A 15,834-nucleotide genomic window follows, 5' to 3' on the forward strand; every position below is an offset into this window, starting at 1 on the left:
TAAGTGGGAGGCAACCACCTAAAGATGACCATCTACAAAAAGGATAATAATGGGAGTAGAGATTAAGCTACAGGAAGAGAAAATAAGAAAAAATACTAAGGGGACTGATTGAAGAAAGGTGAGAAAAGATGGGGAGAGAGAATAAAGTGTGAGCCTATTCAAACAATTAAAACAAAGTGATGATGGAGGAAGGGCTAGAAAATAATAAAACTCGAACTTCTACCAAAAGAAAAAGTAGTGAAAAATCAAAAACATACCAATTATGGAGGAAAAAAGAAGAGAGAAAAAAGTTCCTATGTATTTCCAGAGGAGTGTTATTTTCCCAGGTCATTAGTCTTTAATCTTACAAGTGCTGTTCCTCTTTGCCGGCTTTATACTCGGTGAGTTTGTATGGAGCTTATTCAGTTAAAGGGGGTCTCACTCGCTCCATAATTCCTTGTTTGTGGCAGCTGTTCAAATTGGGGAACTGGACAGGGAAGGTATGGGGACTTGTTTTTGGGGCTCCCGTTGTGGACTCCTTCTGGTCAGGTACCCATGCTTGTAACCCAATGTGTAGTGGATTGTCTGTGGAATAAGCACCTGATACGTGGAGATTCCTGTGGCCTCTCCTACCTGACTCTCAGTTCTGTAGGTGCTTCGTGGAGAAACAGATCTGCCTCAGACTAATGTAGGCAGGTTTCTGTAAGCCATGTGAGGGTGCTGAGCACTTGGTTGTGTCTCACAGGTGTCCAGAGTCAACTGGACAGAAGAGGCATCCACTTACTCTTGCTGCTGACCAGGCAGAGGACCAGGCTATTGCATTAATCAGAGACTGGGCTTAGGCTATGGCTGAATGCAAAGTGGAGACTCTTCTGTGCCTACCATGCTTGCATCACCCTATGTAAACCCTAGGTGCCCGGGAACTTGTGTTAGATGTTGAACAGAGGGATGCTGGCAAGTCTGGGATTGGAGCAAGGCACTGAGAGTTCAATGTAGACTCGCACTCTCTCTCTCTGTCTCTCTGTCTCTCTCTCTCTCTGTCTCTCTGTCTCTGTCTCTCTGTCTCTCTCTGTCTCTCTCTCTGTCTCTCTCTGTCTCTCTCGCTGTCTCTATCTCGCTCTGTCTCTCTCTCTGTCTCTGTCTCTGTCTCTCTCTCTCTCTCTCTGTCTGTCTCTCTCTGTCTCTGGAATTGAATTCATGACCTCACATTTGCCAAGCTGGTTTTGTGCCACTGAGCCAAATCTCCAGCCCCCTCTCTCTGAATCTCTTGAATGTGACCTCTGTTCCCTTCTACTCTTCATCTGGATTACTGCAGCCTGCTAACTGGTCTTCTTTGCCTCCTAAATTCCATTTTTCACACCTTCTACAGCAGCGAGAGTGTCCATCTAAAAGAGAGATCTCAGGCTCTCACTGATAGCTTTTTGTTAACTACCTGTAGATTCATCCAAGTAAATGGTATGGTTGTGGTAGTATAAAAAAACAAATAGGTTATGAATCCTAGCACTGGTACAGAATTTAATCTCTCTAACGTGACATTAAAAAACTCTCTGGAATCTTGTCTGTCAACATCTCTAGTCTTATCTCGCTCCAGTTTTCGCTCCTAAATTCCAGATTGGTTGTAATTCTTCTAACATAGTACGCCAGTGAAAGGAAGCAGAGTCTTTGTCATTGAGGTTCACCCTTCCAGGTTTGCTCTCCTGCTTCTGACCACCCTTCCTCATCTTTTCCTGTATGATTGCTGTTCACACCCCGCTCTAGGCGGACTTCTCTGGCTCCTTGTTCTCCGCGTTGTTTCTTTGTACAACCATGACTTAGGCTTGTGTGTAGCTCTGTAATTGGGCTTGCTGTTGCAGCATGACTATCTCTGTCTGGTACTTCCGGGGGAACTAGAATTTTTTTTTTTTTTTTTTTTTTTTTTTTACAAGTTATACAGATTTACAGAAGAAAAAAAATGCGCAGTAGGAAATCACTAGTTAATAGATTACATATTGCCATCTTAGAAATAATTGTTCAAGTCACAGAATTAAAGTTTGTAGAGTGGACATTCCAGCAATGATACTGCAAACAGTTCTGTTCAATGATCCATTAGAACTCTGTGATATCATTTTCTGTCTTATACATTTAAATATACATGCAGTTATATAGTTTAGAGCATTTTCTTTTCCTCTCTTTTGTACAGTGACTATTACACATTTTGGGTTTCATTGCTCCCACTGTTCTTATTGCTTTTTTGGAAGAGAGTAAAACCAAATGTGACATGACAGAACAGAATCGGTCAAGTCAAAAGGGTGGATATAATAGATAATATAAAAACATAATACAAGGTGATCAACAATGGTTACCCTAATGCCTCCCGCTATTTCTAATAGAATTGCCTATATCGTTAGTTGTAATACTATTGAACAAAACCGTAAAGGATAAAACCGACAAAACCAAAACATTGGAGATATTGTAGGTCTTCTAAAGTAGATAGAAGTCAACGAGAATGGGCGTTATAATGAATCTCATTATCTTCTCAGCTGATGCCTAAACTTTCGAACCTGATACTATTCAGCAAAACAGAATAGAGGAACCTCAGTCAAAAACAAGAAGGTGAGAGTAATACAGGGCTTCAAATCGAGAAAATAGAAAGTCAAAGTGGGTTACTATATTATATCCTGCTATATTTTTCCCTTTAATTAAATGGATAACAATAAAAAAGTATATAATGGAGTGGAGATTGAGAAAAAGAAAAAGAGGGCATAACAGCGAAACAGGGCAGATCAAAACATTCTCCCATATTTCAAGTCTGCCCTCCAGTTCAGATAGTCTGTCCTTAGTTTCTTTCAAGCTGTTATGCCAGTCTTGTATAGACTTATTAATTTCTTGATAGTCCCTTTGAACCTGCTTCACATACTCAATGCTTTCTCTGTTTTCTCCATCAAGCAATTCTCCCCTCTTTTTCTGTTCTTCCATTCCACCATCTGTTTTTTCCTGGGTGGTGTTTAGCATTTCTCTAACTATTCTGCATACTTCTAGCTTCAGATCATTGATAACTTCATTCCTGAATTGGTCTATGAGGCTCTCAATATGGTGCTTAATGTATACTGGTGCGGCGTCCATTATTGCCTGTTTCTCAGGATTGGGGGCCGAGGAGCTTTTTTTGTTGCTTCCCTTCCCCATATTTTTTGTTCCTTATAAAATGCAATCTTACAAAGGAGGCCCGGCTTCCCTGCCTGTCAGCCACAGCCTGATCAAATTGCGCTGGCTAGTTGTTCCCGCCCACCGCTGCGCACCAGGGAGTAGGAGGAGGCAGCCTACGCGGAAGTCAGTCGCTCCTCCGGGCCATCGTCCGGCTCTGGGATCTGGGTTAGGCTAGTCTAGCCTAGAGAGTCCGCCAGCAGCGTCACTCAGGCCAGGCACTTTTCTCCAATCCCGTCCGAGAGGGGAATGGCGCCCAGAGAGATCTCCGCTAGAGTCAAACTGTGGTGGGGGGTCAGATTCTCACTCACCTCGCCACCAGTCAGTTTTCGTGTACACCTCTGTCCGTCCTTTTTTTTTCGACTCCGTTCTCCCGTTCCCAGAGCTCGGCGCTCCCAGAGCTCGGCGCGTCTCTCCTTGCTGAGCCGCTGTGGAGATAGCCGGCCGCCGCACGGCGGGAAATCCAAACCGGTTTCCGATGGCGCGGAGTCGAGCCTCCACACCGAGATTTTTCTGTTCCTATTTTAGCGCCAGGACTGTATTCCAAGTTGGATTCTCTCAGCCCAGTTCGTTCCTGAGTCAGCAGAGCATATCTCTACTGATTCGTGTCTCCCTAGTCCGCATTATTTCTGGCCTCTGAGCCGAACCTTTCAGAGAGCCTCTGGTAGTTGCTGTTGTCTGTCCGCCATGTTCTCTGGTCTCCCGGGAACTAGAATTTTAATTAACTGGTTACTATGATCCCCTTCTGGCTTCTGATTTATGTTTCTCTTTCTCCTTTTTATCGGTACGGGGATCGAGCTCACTACTGCGTGCTTGCAAGGCAGGCGCTTATGCCGCTGAGCTAAATCTCCAGCCCCGATTTATGAATTTTCATGGTATGGTCAAATATATTTACTTGTGTTCTAATCTCTCCTTTAGGGTTCTCTTCATTTATTATCCTTTTTAATATGTTTTTCATTATGAATGTTTTAATGTAGTTTGTATGTTTTCAAACCACATGTCTAAATTAGAATACCAACTAGAGCTAGGCACATGGAAAGTTACTAAATGAATTTCAAAAATTTTATGTAAATTATCAGTTATAAACAAGGAATTATGTAAAGAACTTCCCATCACCATGCTTAAAACCTGGTCAGTGCATGGCCCATTTTTTTCTAACACTATTCTCCGCTCTTTCCCAATCACTTAAAAATATATATGCACCACTATACTATTTTCATCCTAAGTAGTTCAATATATAGCTCTAAGAAATAAAGTATTTTTTCAAACACATAATCAAAAGCCATTGTCAGTGCAAAAACAATAAATATTTATTAGCAGGTGAACCAGTCTTAAAAAGAAAAGCAAATTTGTTTTTAGCCAGGCCTACGATAAGGTCACACAGCAGAATAAATGTATGTAGATGACCAAAAAGCCATCAGTGTTAAGTAATATCTTAGACTCTTCTGAGTAATTTGCTACTAAGGATTTCAGTTCTGAAAAGTATGCCCCAAACACAATTAAATGTGCCAGAAGCAATTTGCTTCTGCTTCTGGAGGAAAATAAAAGCAAACTGTCTTTTGAGTTGTGGTTTCCCTTTTGCTAATGAATTATTGAAGAACTCTTCATTTTCATTTGTGAAGTAGCACTTGGTTTCCCACTTTCTGAGGTCTTAAATCACTTTATTTAAGGCATTACAGGATTTAAGAATCTCCTTAGGCATGGTGGCATGTTCCTGTAACCCTAGCACTGGCAAGGCTGAGGCAGGAGGATCACCACAGGTTGAAGGTCAGCCTGGACTACTTATGAAAGGCCAGCCTGAACTATATAGTGAGATCTTATTTTTTAAAAAAAAAAAGAGTAAAGAGGAGGAGAAGTCTTGTAATGCTCATTTACAATAAATGTATCTAAAACCTATAGGGTTTTTTGTTGTTGTTGTTTTGTTTTGTTTTTGCAGTTTTTTGAGACAGGTCTTGTTATGCAGTTCAGGCTGACCTGGAACTCAGTACGTAACCCAGATCTGCCTTAAACTGCAGCAAGCCTCATGTTCTCGCCTACTGAGTACTGCAATTACAGGTGTGTGCCACTATGCCTGGCTTGAATTTGTAATTATGAAGCCAGAAGATTAGGAGAAAGTTAAATTCTCTCACTTTTAAATACTGAAGTTTTCATTCTTTTTAACTTTGTAATGTGTACCTTTTCTAAAGTTTTCCTTGACATAGGACAAATACTTTATTTCTGGTGTTACATAGCGCTTTATAGAACACTAAACATTTTTATTATATAATCAACATTTTTATTTTTATTCATATTTCTAGGAAAAAATTCTAAACAGTCCTTTTTAATTTATTTACAGTGAAATCTGGAAACAAGGACTTTTCCATTACAAAATTTAAAATAAAATAGTTCTTAAAAACTAAGTGAGTTGGAGCTGGGGATTTAGCTCAGTGGCATAAGCGCGCCTACCTTGCAAGTGTGCAGTCGTGAGTTCGATCCCTGGTACCGGTAAAAAAGAAAAAGACAAAAAAAAAAACTAAGTGAGTTACTATGTGTGTAGCAGCATACCTCACGATGTCTGTATCCTGGAAATAGCCTATGTGTCCACCAGCAGATGAAAAGATAAAATGTGGTAGATACACACCCAAGAGTAGTATTCAGCCATAAAGAATAAATTTGAGTACTTTGATCATAATGCTAAGCTAAACATACACAGAATGTTAAATATCTTATGATTTCTCTTATGTGAGAAATCCAAAGTATAAGTAACTTGAAAAGTAAAATAAAAAGTAGACAATAAGAAACAGGTAAAAAAAAAAAAAAAGAAACAGGTAGAATTTTTGTAGATGGGAAAAGCATCTAGGGATGGAGGGAGAATGGAAGAAAGAGATATAAAAAGAAATAAGATTCAATACGTATATGTACCAACCCCCCACAATGACTATATTCCTATATGTGTGTCACAAACATGCATTAATAAAAGAATTTTTTAATAAATGGATCACAAATATTTTGAGAAAATGGAATGTAAGTAATTGTTGATACCTAGGGGAGCTTTTGTGTAACAAGTACCAGTTTTAAATCTTACTGATAGTGGAAGTTGTACACACTGAGATGTGACATTGTTCTCAATAGATTATTTTCACTATGTGAGACCAAGATTGTACTATTAACATTGCAGTGGTTATTCTAGTCATCAAGTTTACATACTGCTTTTGTTAATACAAAAAGAAAGGGACTGCAATGGAAGGAAATTGATCAGATTTCTTATCTTATTAGACATAGAGTCTACTTAGAATAAAGGCTAACATATTTCCAAATGTAGGGTAATTCTTCTCTGTACTCTAAATTTTCACATCTAAATTTATGATGTACATTTTGTGTAAATACCATCTGTAGAAATGTACTATGTTACTTTGGAGGGAGAAGTTTTAAAGCATAAAGATTTTGTATTTTTGTCTAGTGTTAGTAAACAATTTTGCCCAACTTAAGAAATTACTTTTCTGTACCAGCAGGTGGAAGCAGGAACAGCAGAATCGTAATACTTTGCTTGCTGCATGTACTACATGATCTGTAGATTATATCTATGGTTCAGAATATCCTCACAATGTGTTCCTCATTTAATTTTCTTTATACTATTGTTTGAGCACCTTCCTTTGACTGCTTCATCATTTGCTTGATTTGCTTCAAGTCTTGGGCTGCATTCAGATATTTAGGACAGACAAATGTAAGTTTTTCATTTTTTTTTAACAAATGAAGCAGCTTTGTTTTAATCGTTCTGTGACTTTTGCCATCCATATTACCTTAAGTGATCTTACATCAAATACATTCAACAAAATTACAACTATACTTTTAAGAAGGAAAATTTGTAAAACTATTTCTTTTCTCCATCATAGAAATGTTATCATCCTAAAAATTGCTAACCATTATTTATAAATAAGAAAGTCTTCGCGTATTCTACATTTAGCACTCAGCACCCACCTAAGTGATAAATATGACGCACTAATGAAGAGTCACTAGAAGCCCAAGCTTGAAATGTACAAGCACAAGAAGACTGCAGCTCTTAAACTGGAAAGAATGTACCAAACACATTCACATTTATTTTCTTCAGTTTTTTAATTTATGTGTGAGACAGAGTCTCACTATGTAACCCAGGCTGGCCTTGAACTCATGCCTCAACCCTCCCAGGGCTGGAATTATAGGTGTGTGCCATCGTGAGTGGGCATTTTTTAAAAGCAAATAACAAAGACCCAGTTTACCAGCTGTTTTAAATCTAAGCTTAATATTACATATTTAACAATTGTCAAAACTTGGCTAAGTTGCCAGCTTTTATGCACAACTGAAAACCATCCTTAAAATGTAGATTAAACCAGAAATGTGTTAGCATTGATACATTAATATCTTTCATTACTAAACACCAAAAAAAATGGAAAATTACCTCTGTGGATGACTCCTGGCCATGTTAGCTTCACAGCAGGCTGCACTACTTGGCTCAAATTTCAGACACAAAGGCAAGCAGATCCCTGCTGTTGTTAAGAGTACAGTCTTGGCCTAGTGCTACTCAGAGTCCAGGCTTCCCTTGAATCATGTTTAATACAAAGCAAATTCCAATTTTAAGGACAAAAAAATAACCCTCTGTGTAGTCCTGATGGTGACCTGAAAAGTCTGTCACGAAGAGGGGCTCCAATGAGCTGTTTATAAATGCTGTAGGTATAAGTAGTTATACAGAAAATTAAGTTCATTTGAAATCAAAAAATGTGCCTGCCATGCAGGGTGGCACATGCCTATAATCCTAGCACCTGATTGGCTAAGGTAGAAGGATCACTGCAAATTCAAGACCAGCCTGCATTTCTACAAGACTGGCTTAAAAATTTTTTTTCCTATTAATCCTCAAATGGTATTTGTTACAGTTTAACATTTCTGTTAAATGCCTGCATTGAATTACTCATTCAAGCGTAGCAGCTGCTTGTTACCATTTGTGGTTAACTCTCTTTAACTTCTACTCCTTATTGACTGTTCCCTGCGATTTTTCTGCCATTAATGATTTTAGTAGAACTTGATACAGATTCAAAATTGCCCATCTCACCTGCACCAAATGTTGTGAACAAAAGTAAACTGAGGGCCCCCAATGGCCTGAAGACCCAAATGAAGTAAATCATAGATCATACAGCAAACAAAATCCACGTGAAAAGCCACTGAAGGTGGAGAAAAAGGGACCTGCACCATAGCTTCTGCTTCATAGAGGGACCACTTTGATTCCCCCCAAATCTTTGAGTGGGTCTTTGAAGAAATCAGATGAAAACAAAGTCCCTTCCACCAAAGTATTCCTGAAGACAACACCTGGATTCTGGAATGTGAAGCCAAACTCAAATGAACTGTCAGCGTGTCTTTTGCCTTCCCCACCATTCTTTACCATATTTGTCAGAGATGTCTTGTTTTTAAGCAGCTGATAGCAGCTCACATGCCTCACTCAGATGTTTGAATTTTCACTCTGCTTTTTTATTCTCAGGACTTTTATCTAGAGGCCACTTTAATGCCAGTTTCTAATATGTCTTCTTGATGTCCTCAGCTGAGGCATATCTCTGCCCGCCTGGAACTTCATATAAGGCACCATGTTTTAACAGGTCATTGGAACAAATCCAGGATGTGGACGAAGGTGGGAGGGTGCAGCTGTGTCTTTGCAGCTCCAGCATGGTGCGCATGGCACTTCCTCCATCTCTTTTCTATATTCACTCATTCAATACTTACAGTACATGTGATGTATGCTAAATACATGCTTCTATCTGAGTTCACCGGGAAATGCAAAAATAACTGAGACGCTGGCCCTATTTCCCAGGAACTTATATAGTAGATAAATTACAAGGAAAATGTCTGCAGCCCTTCCTCCCTGACCTATGGGAAGATATATCAGTCATCCTTGCTGGTATATCTCCAAACAGGGTATGTCTGGCTTGGGCAATAATAAAGTTCAGTATTCACACAGACTACAGTTCACTCAACAAATATTTTCTGAGTACTAAGCATTATATAGAGGCTTAATTTCTATATAAACAATTTGTTTTCCTTATAGATAAAGGGCCAAAACAATTTTCAATGAAAGGATATTTTCAAAATTTTTAACATTTTTTTTATATCTCTTACATGTGTGAACAAGTAACCAACTAACATATAGATCCTGAAACATTGATCTGAAGGAATTTTCAGTTAGAAGTAGCTGATATAACATTTCCTGTCATATAGAAGGCCTTCCACAAATGTTGGTTGAAGTGAAAGTATGATCTAATAGATAAATCTTTTTAGCTGTTACTAACAGCCAATAACCATACAAATTATTTTACAAAGAATATGAAAGAGAACCAGGTTCTAAGGTTTGGTGTACATGTGTGTATGTATAGAATGTGATGGAAAATTGAAAAGAATGACCTCAGAATTTTTTCCAAAATGTAGCAGACATCAATATTCTCTACTGTCCTTAAGGCCCAAGCTATCCATTGTATTAATCCATCATGTATCAGGAATGTCCAGTCTAATTAAAGGTTTTTAGTTTTCATCATCAGCTTCATTATGAAAATTTTACACAGCCATCATCTAACCTGTGTCAGCCCTACTTTCCACCCAGGTACATACCATTAAGTCCACATACCTATGTACTCATAGAGCTGTGCTGAAGGACTCCGTCAGCTTGGAAGTCTTGTCCTTGTTGAAGTCTTTCTTAGATTCTCCAAGGCCGAGTTTTTCCTCCATGTCTTCTACATTCCTATTACTTTGTGTAGACTTTATTACCTGATATTTTAATTCACTATGTCTGTTTCCTTTTCACAAGTGTATAAGCTCTGAAAGGCCAATAACTTTTATTATTTTGTAACCTCAGTATTAATTGAAGAAATAGTGCATTTCTGAATAATTTCACTCCTGTGAAACTCACTCCAATCCTTTAGTAGAGAGCTTTTTGATTTTGTTAGTCTGCATTATATGTATAATTCCAAGTCAATATAGCAAGTCAGTATCTCTTACGTGAGAATCACAAAGGAATAAAGAACCAGTACTCTTTACTGCATAGAAAGTATTCTCAAAATGCCTCCACTAAATCTTTATCAATAAGAAGTATAAGACCTTTGCTTAAGTACTTTATGAAAAAGTTTACTGTTTCCTGGGAATATACCTTTTCAAGTTTTTATTGATTACCTAAGAACAATTAATTAAAGGGTTCTGAAAAAAAGAGTGAGCCCTTGATGCAAAGTAGTCCCAGTATGAGGTTGTCAATGTTTGTTTGTTTGTTTGTTTGTTTGATGGTACTGGGGTTAAAACGAAAGCTTTTACACTCAGCAACATCTGCAGCCCTTTTTTTATTTTTTATTTTGTGGCAGGGTCTTGATAAGATGCTAAGTTGTCCAGACTCAACTAAAACTTGTACTTTTTCTGCCTCAGCCTTCCAGTGTGCTGAGATTAGACATGCTCCACCACACCTAACTTGAGTTGTTGTAGTCTTTGGCTATGGGTGATTGAAAGCTGCCCAAGCCTACATAGCCTGTTTGTCTGAGCTGAATGGAAGGTAAATTGGGGCATTCCTCCTCAACCCGTGCTGAATTCTATCCAGGACTAGTGTAGATAACATATCAGGCAACGATATACAGTAAGTATATATGCTTTTGTTTACCTTGCTTTCTCCATTGAAAAGTAAGGTGGAAGATGAGGGAGTTGCCAGTAGTGAGAAGTTGGATGTTTGCCTTTGTATATTTACAATTTAGTTTTAAAAAATGGATTGCAGACGCAGGACTGAACTTGAATCCCAATGTCACACCTGCTGTGTGACCTTCAACGAGTTTCTTTATTTAACTGTGCCCAGTAAAACCAGTGAAAAACACGTTTATCTGATTAGGAAGCTTAAGTAAGAAAATGCATGTAAACTCTTTAATGTCCTCTTTAAAAATATTAAGGTTGGTGATAATAACACCAGTCGTATGTGTAACGAACTTCTAGCTTAGATACCTTGGTAGAGAGTAGAAAATTGAGACTGGAAGTTTTTGAGGAAGATTAGGCTGAATGTGTTGCATTTGAGATATCTGTGGATCTGCAACTCCAGTTAGAGACCTGGGTGGAGACTGTAGATGATTACAGGTGGTGATGGACACTGTGGGAGCAGAAGGCCTCTCTGAGTATAAATAAGTAAAATGAAGAGACCACCAAGTGCAGAATCATGAACGACATAATTTTTATGACTTAATACAGGAAAAGAAGTCAGCAAAAGAGACTGAGAAGAAATGTTGATAGACATATGAAGGAGCTAGGGATACAGCTTTAGTGGTGGAGTGCTGTCCTCCAGCATGTGTATGGCCTTGGATTTGATCTCCAGCACCACAAAAATAGCAATAAGATAATATGCAGTACTGGGAATTAAATGCAGGGCTCCACACTGAGTTAAAGCCCTAGTCCTTTTATTTTTATTCAGAAACAGGGTCTTGCTCAGTTGTCCAGTTGGAACTTGAATTTAGAATCATTGTACCTCAGTCTCCCAGAGTGTTAGGATTACAGGTGTGTACCACCGTGCTGGGGTTAACAATAAGGAAAAATTTTAGCTGGGTGAGGTGGTGGTGCACTCCTGTAATCCCAGTACTCCGGAAGCCCAAAGCACAAGAATCACTGCAGGTTCGAGACCAGCCTGCACAACAAAGTGAGTTCAAGGCCAGCCTGAACTGCATAATGAGATGCTGTCTCTAAAAAAATAAATAAAAATTTAAAAATTAAAGAAATAGAAAAAAAGAATAATGACTTTTGCCAGGCCACTTTTAGTGAAATAATGTGTAAGAATTAATGATAAACAAGAAAGCAATGGCAGTAAATGGGAAATTTGCTAAGTGTAAAGGCTAATGACTAAGTAGAGTTACACATGTCTGTTTAAAACTAATAAAAACTGCAAAAAGGATGAAAACGATGTAATGTATTTTCTTTTTCTTTTTCATAGTGAGAGTCGAGCTCATGCCTCATGTTTGCCAAGCAGGCAATTGTGTTGCTGAGCTAAATACCTGGCCCTAGGATACAGTATTTTAATACAAGATAGTATTCCTCAGCTATAGAGATGGATCAATTCAAGGCTTTTATAGGTAAATGATGCAAGTACAAGTGAAATAAAACAGACCAATATGGGTAAACAGCATGTTGTCTCCCTAGGGTAAGAAACTGAAAGAGTAAATAAGATCCAAAAGGTATATGGCATATTCTTAAAGAGAGTGAAACTGCTGAAGAGGAAAGAAATGGGACAGGGAAGAGGACAAAAGAAACCAGGAAAAAGTTACATATATATATGTGTGTACACACACAGATACCTAAGACCGTTCTACTACTAATGATCATAGTTCATCGAAAGGAACATTAACTGCTTCTATTTGAGTAGTCCTGCATCTGGTTATCACAGCAACTATTTTGAAGACCACCATATGCAATATAATAAGCAATGTTAATTTCCTCTCTTGTTTTGAACTTCTGTATTTTTTATGGGTTTTAAAATTCTCTTTAAAATTGAAAATGGTTGAAAGTGTTTGTCAGTATTTTCATTAAAATTCAGGTTAGCTGCCCCATTTGTAATAAAGCAGGCAGGAGCTTGTTTTTATATATATCTCCTACCGGTTCTTCTGGTAACTTAGAGCAAGTTCTGTTTTGCAGCACTTGTAGACAACTGTCACGATCACACATAAATGTCCTGATCATTTCACTATTATCGTTTCAATATTATAAGTGGGATTAGTGACATATGCCTTTAATCCAAGGTGTTTAGGAGGTAGAGGTGGAAAATCAAAAAGTTTGAGGCCAGTCTCAGCAATGTCTGTCTCAAAATGAACAAACTAAGCTGAAGCCAGCTGCGGTGGCACACACCTGTAATCCCAGCCCTCAGGAAAGCTGAGGTAGAAGGATCCCTACTTCAAACCCACCCTAGGCAATTTGGGAAGACCCTGTCTCCAAATACAACAGTGCTGAGAAAGTAGCCTCCTTTGAAGGCCCAAGGTGAAGTCCCCAGCACTGCAGAAAAACGAAACGGAGTGATGGTGTAGGCATGAAGAAGGGAAGTGCAAAGGCACTCCTGGATTTGATCTGCACTGCCAAAAAATATTGTTCTTTGTACTGGGGAGTCATTTTCAGATCAAAATAGAATGTACAACCTAGCTGCTATTAACTCAAATTTTTCTGCTGTCTGAAATAATTAGGAAATATTCTGCTGCTTACTTTTTCAAGATCTTTGTTTATAGAATTCTCATGTATAATATATTGTTTTATTTTAACCTAACAGAATTAAAACATGCTTCAGAAAGTAAGCTTATAATACTACAAACCGAGAATAAAAAACCTGAAAAAGGTGCTGGACAGTATGGAAAATTCAGACAAGATAAAGCCAATGCAACGAAGCCTAAGACGGAGATGGACTTTGCTATAGTTATTCAACAAGTGTTTCAGGTAACATTTCTATAAATCAGGAAAGGAGTGATAAAAGACCTTTTAAAAACACCACTGATATGAATACTTACCACGGTTTATGTTAGGCTGTGGTCATAAGCTAATTCAGTACAACGACTGAGTACGTGGCCGCACTGGAGAGCGCTTGCCTAGCACTGGTGAAGCCCCGAATTCAGTCCCAGCATTGCAAAAATCATAATTGTCTACTGATACTTACTGTACTTACATATGTATTATTCATGTACAGTCAGCATTTAGGGGCTCATTTTTCATGGTGGTTAATCATTAGGATTTAAAACTGGCTCGTGTTCTATAGCTCTGGAGGCAGGTTGGTGTACAGCTTTAGCTTCCAAGTTTGAGGGCAGAGTGGACCTGGGTGAGAGTGGCAGTTAAGATGGTGACTGCTGCCACTGGGAATTTAGCTCAAGTGGGTACTCAAGGACATGAGTTTGATCCCAACCCCATCACAAAGAGAGAAATATCAGCATGATGTCTGGTCCAAGTAAACTCTAGTAAATGTTGACATAAAATTTTTCCCCTGAGACATTAATGGAAAGAAACAAAGACAGAAAGACAGACAAACAGACAGACAGACAGAAAGAAAGAAAGACAGACAGAAAGGAAAGAAAGAAAGAAAGAGAGAGAGAGAAGGCTGACTGAGCTGACTATGGAGGCCCGTGTTTGTCCACACAAAGGGCTGGGGATGCAGCTCAGTGTGACGGCCATGGGTTCCACCCCTGGGCCTAGGGATGAAAGAAGAAAAAACTGTCTGTGGAAATTGATGAGGTATTTGCAAACATCATAAACATACCTTTACCCTGCTGAAGCCTCTTGTAAGGAGAAATAAAGATAAAAGTGTATCACGCGCTGGGAATACAGGCAAGTGTCACAGCACCTGCCTGGCTAGCATGAGGTCCTGAGTTGAATTCTTGGGACAGAAAGAATAATTGTGTATCACTCTTTTCTGTGAATACAGAGCTTCCATACTTTTCTATTAAATGTTAAAAGAAATTAAATAAGGTTAGTAAAGGAATTATTTAACAAAAATCTTGTTAAAATTTTAAAGTGCTTATATTTTAAAGTTGTTATAATTCAGTTGTTTTTGTTTTTATTTTAAACTATAGAATGTCATTTTGGGGTCTGAAGTCAACTGGGCAGCAGAGCCAGCACTCAGGGAAACTGTTCTGCAGCTTGAAAAGGCTCTCACCACAATCTAACAAGAATTCCACTGGACCCGGTGCTGCCATGTGTGCCTTTGATCTGAGCACTCAGGAGGCTGAAACAAGAGGACTGCCACATGCTGAAGACCAGCAAAGATTTGCACCTTGCAGTTTTTGGATTTTTGTCTCTGATATGTCATTTCAATAGCAAGTTTCAAGTGAAATGAATTTGCAATGTTTGGGGAACTCTCCTAATCTGTAATTGCTTTTTAGCTTCAGTTAACACTCTAACACAGAATCTGTCATTTTAAATAACAGTAAAGTAACTGGGTACTCTTAAAAGGGGAATGTCTTAGTCATAGAAAAGCTACCTCGTCTGATGTCTGAGGAATAGGCGTAGTTTTGGACATTCACAAGGTCCCAGCATTTAACTGTAATACTTGTGTGCATTTCTGCATTTGTCAGTCACGATGCAGAGAAGTCTCCAGAGTGTCAGCAGCTGGTATAATTCGTAGTGGGGTTATGAGTAACTGTCTTCTGTTCTCTCTGTGTCTGTTTCTCCCCTCACACGTACTTCTGCACACACACATACAAAAATGCTGGCTACACCCTGGCAATGCTGATGTACAGTGACATCCATGCCCATTTTCAGTTCTGTTTGGAGACAAGGTCTTGCCAACTTACCAAGGCTGGCTTCAGACTTGGAACCCTCCTGAACAACTGGGATTATAAGCATGTACTGCCATGTCCAGTACAGCTCTTTATTAATTAGGAGCTATTGATCATATTTATGGACAGTGTGATGTTTTCAGTATTCTTATTGGAATAAAGTGAAACTTGAAAAGATGTGCTCATTGGATAATAGCTTGTGAAATCTGTTCTTTAGATTAATAACAAATAGAGATTTCCCTAAACTCAAATAGTAGGCTTTTCTTTGAAATATTTATACCTTGTTTTCTTTGATCAATCATAATGTATGCATAGTTTTATTCTGTCAGTTATTGTTTTGAGGTAGACTCTCACTGTGTCCTTCAGGGCATTCTTGAACTCACTGTGTAGCCCAGGCTGTCCTAGAACTTCCTGCAGTCCTCCT

General features: G+C 38.7%; 1 protein-coding gene and 1 pseudogene across 1 annotated transcript in view; one reads left to right on the plus strand and one right to left on the minus strand.

Annotated features, from left to right (window-relative positions):
* The window catches only part of LOC106027978 (centromere protein H-like), a 40,602-nt gene extending 24,999 nt beyond the window's left edge, over positions 1-15,603 (plus strand). The window contains exons 2-4 of the mRNA XM_013153931.2: positions 12,098-12,236; positions 13,418-13,581; positions 14,706-15,603. Of these exons, the coding sequence (XP_013009385.1) occupies positions 12,212-12,236; positions 13,418-13,581; positions 14,706-14,798 (282 nt within the window). The 5' untranslated portion in view covers positions 12,098-12,211 and the 3' untranslated portion in view covers positions 14,799-15,603. The remainder of the gene's footprint in view (positions 1-12,097; positions 12,237-13,417; positions 13,582-14,705) is intronic.
* Positions 8,142-8,828, minus strand: LOC111757186 (dnaJ homolog subfamily B member 6-like; annotated as a pseudogene).
* Positions 15,604-15,834: the final 231 nt, after the last annotated feature.

This window comes from Cavia porcellus, unplaced genomic scaffold, assembly GCF_034190915.1.
Source record: "Cavia porcellus strain 051 isolate PalLab524CR breed Dunkin Hartley unplaced genomic scaffold, mCavPor4.1 scaffold_11, whole genome shotgun sequence".
Classification (NCBI taxonomy): Eukaryota; Metazoa; Chordata; class Mammalia; order Rodentia; family Caviidae; genus Cavia; species Cavia porcellus.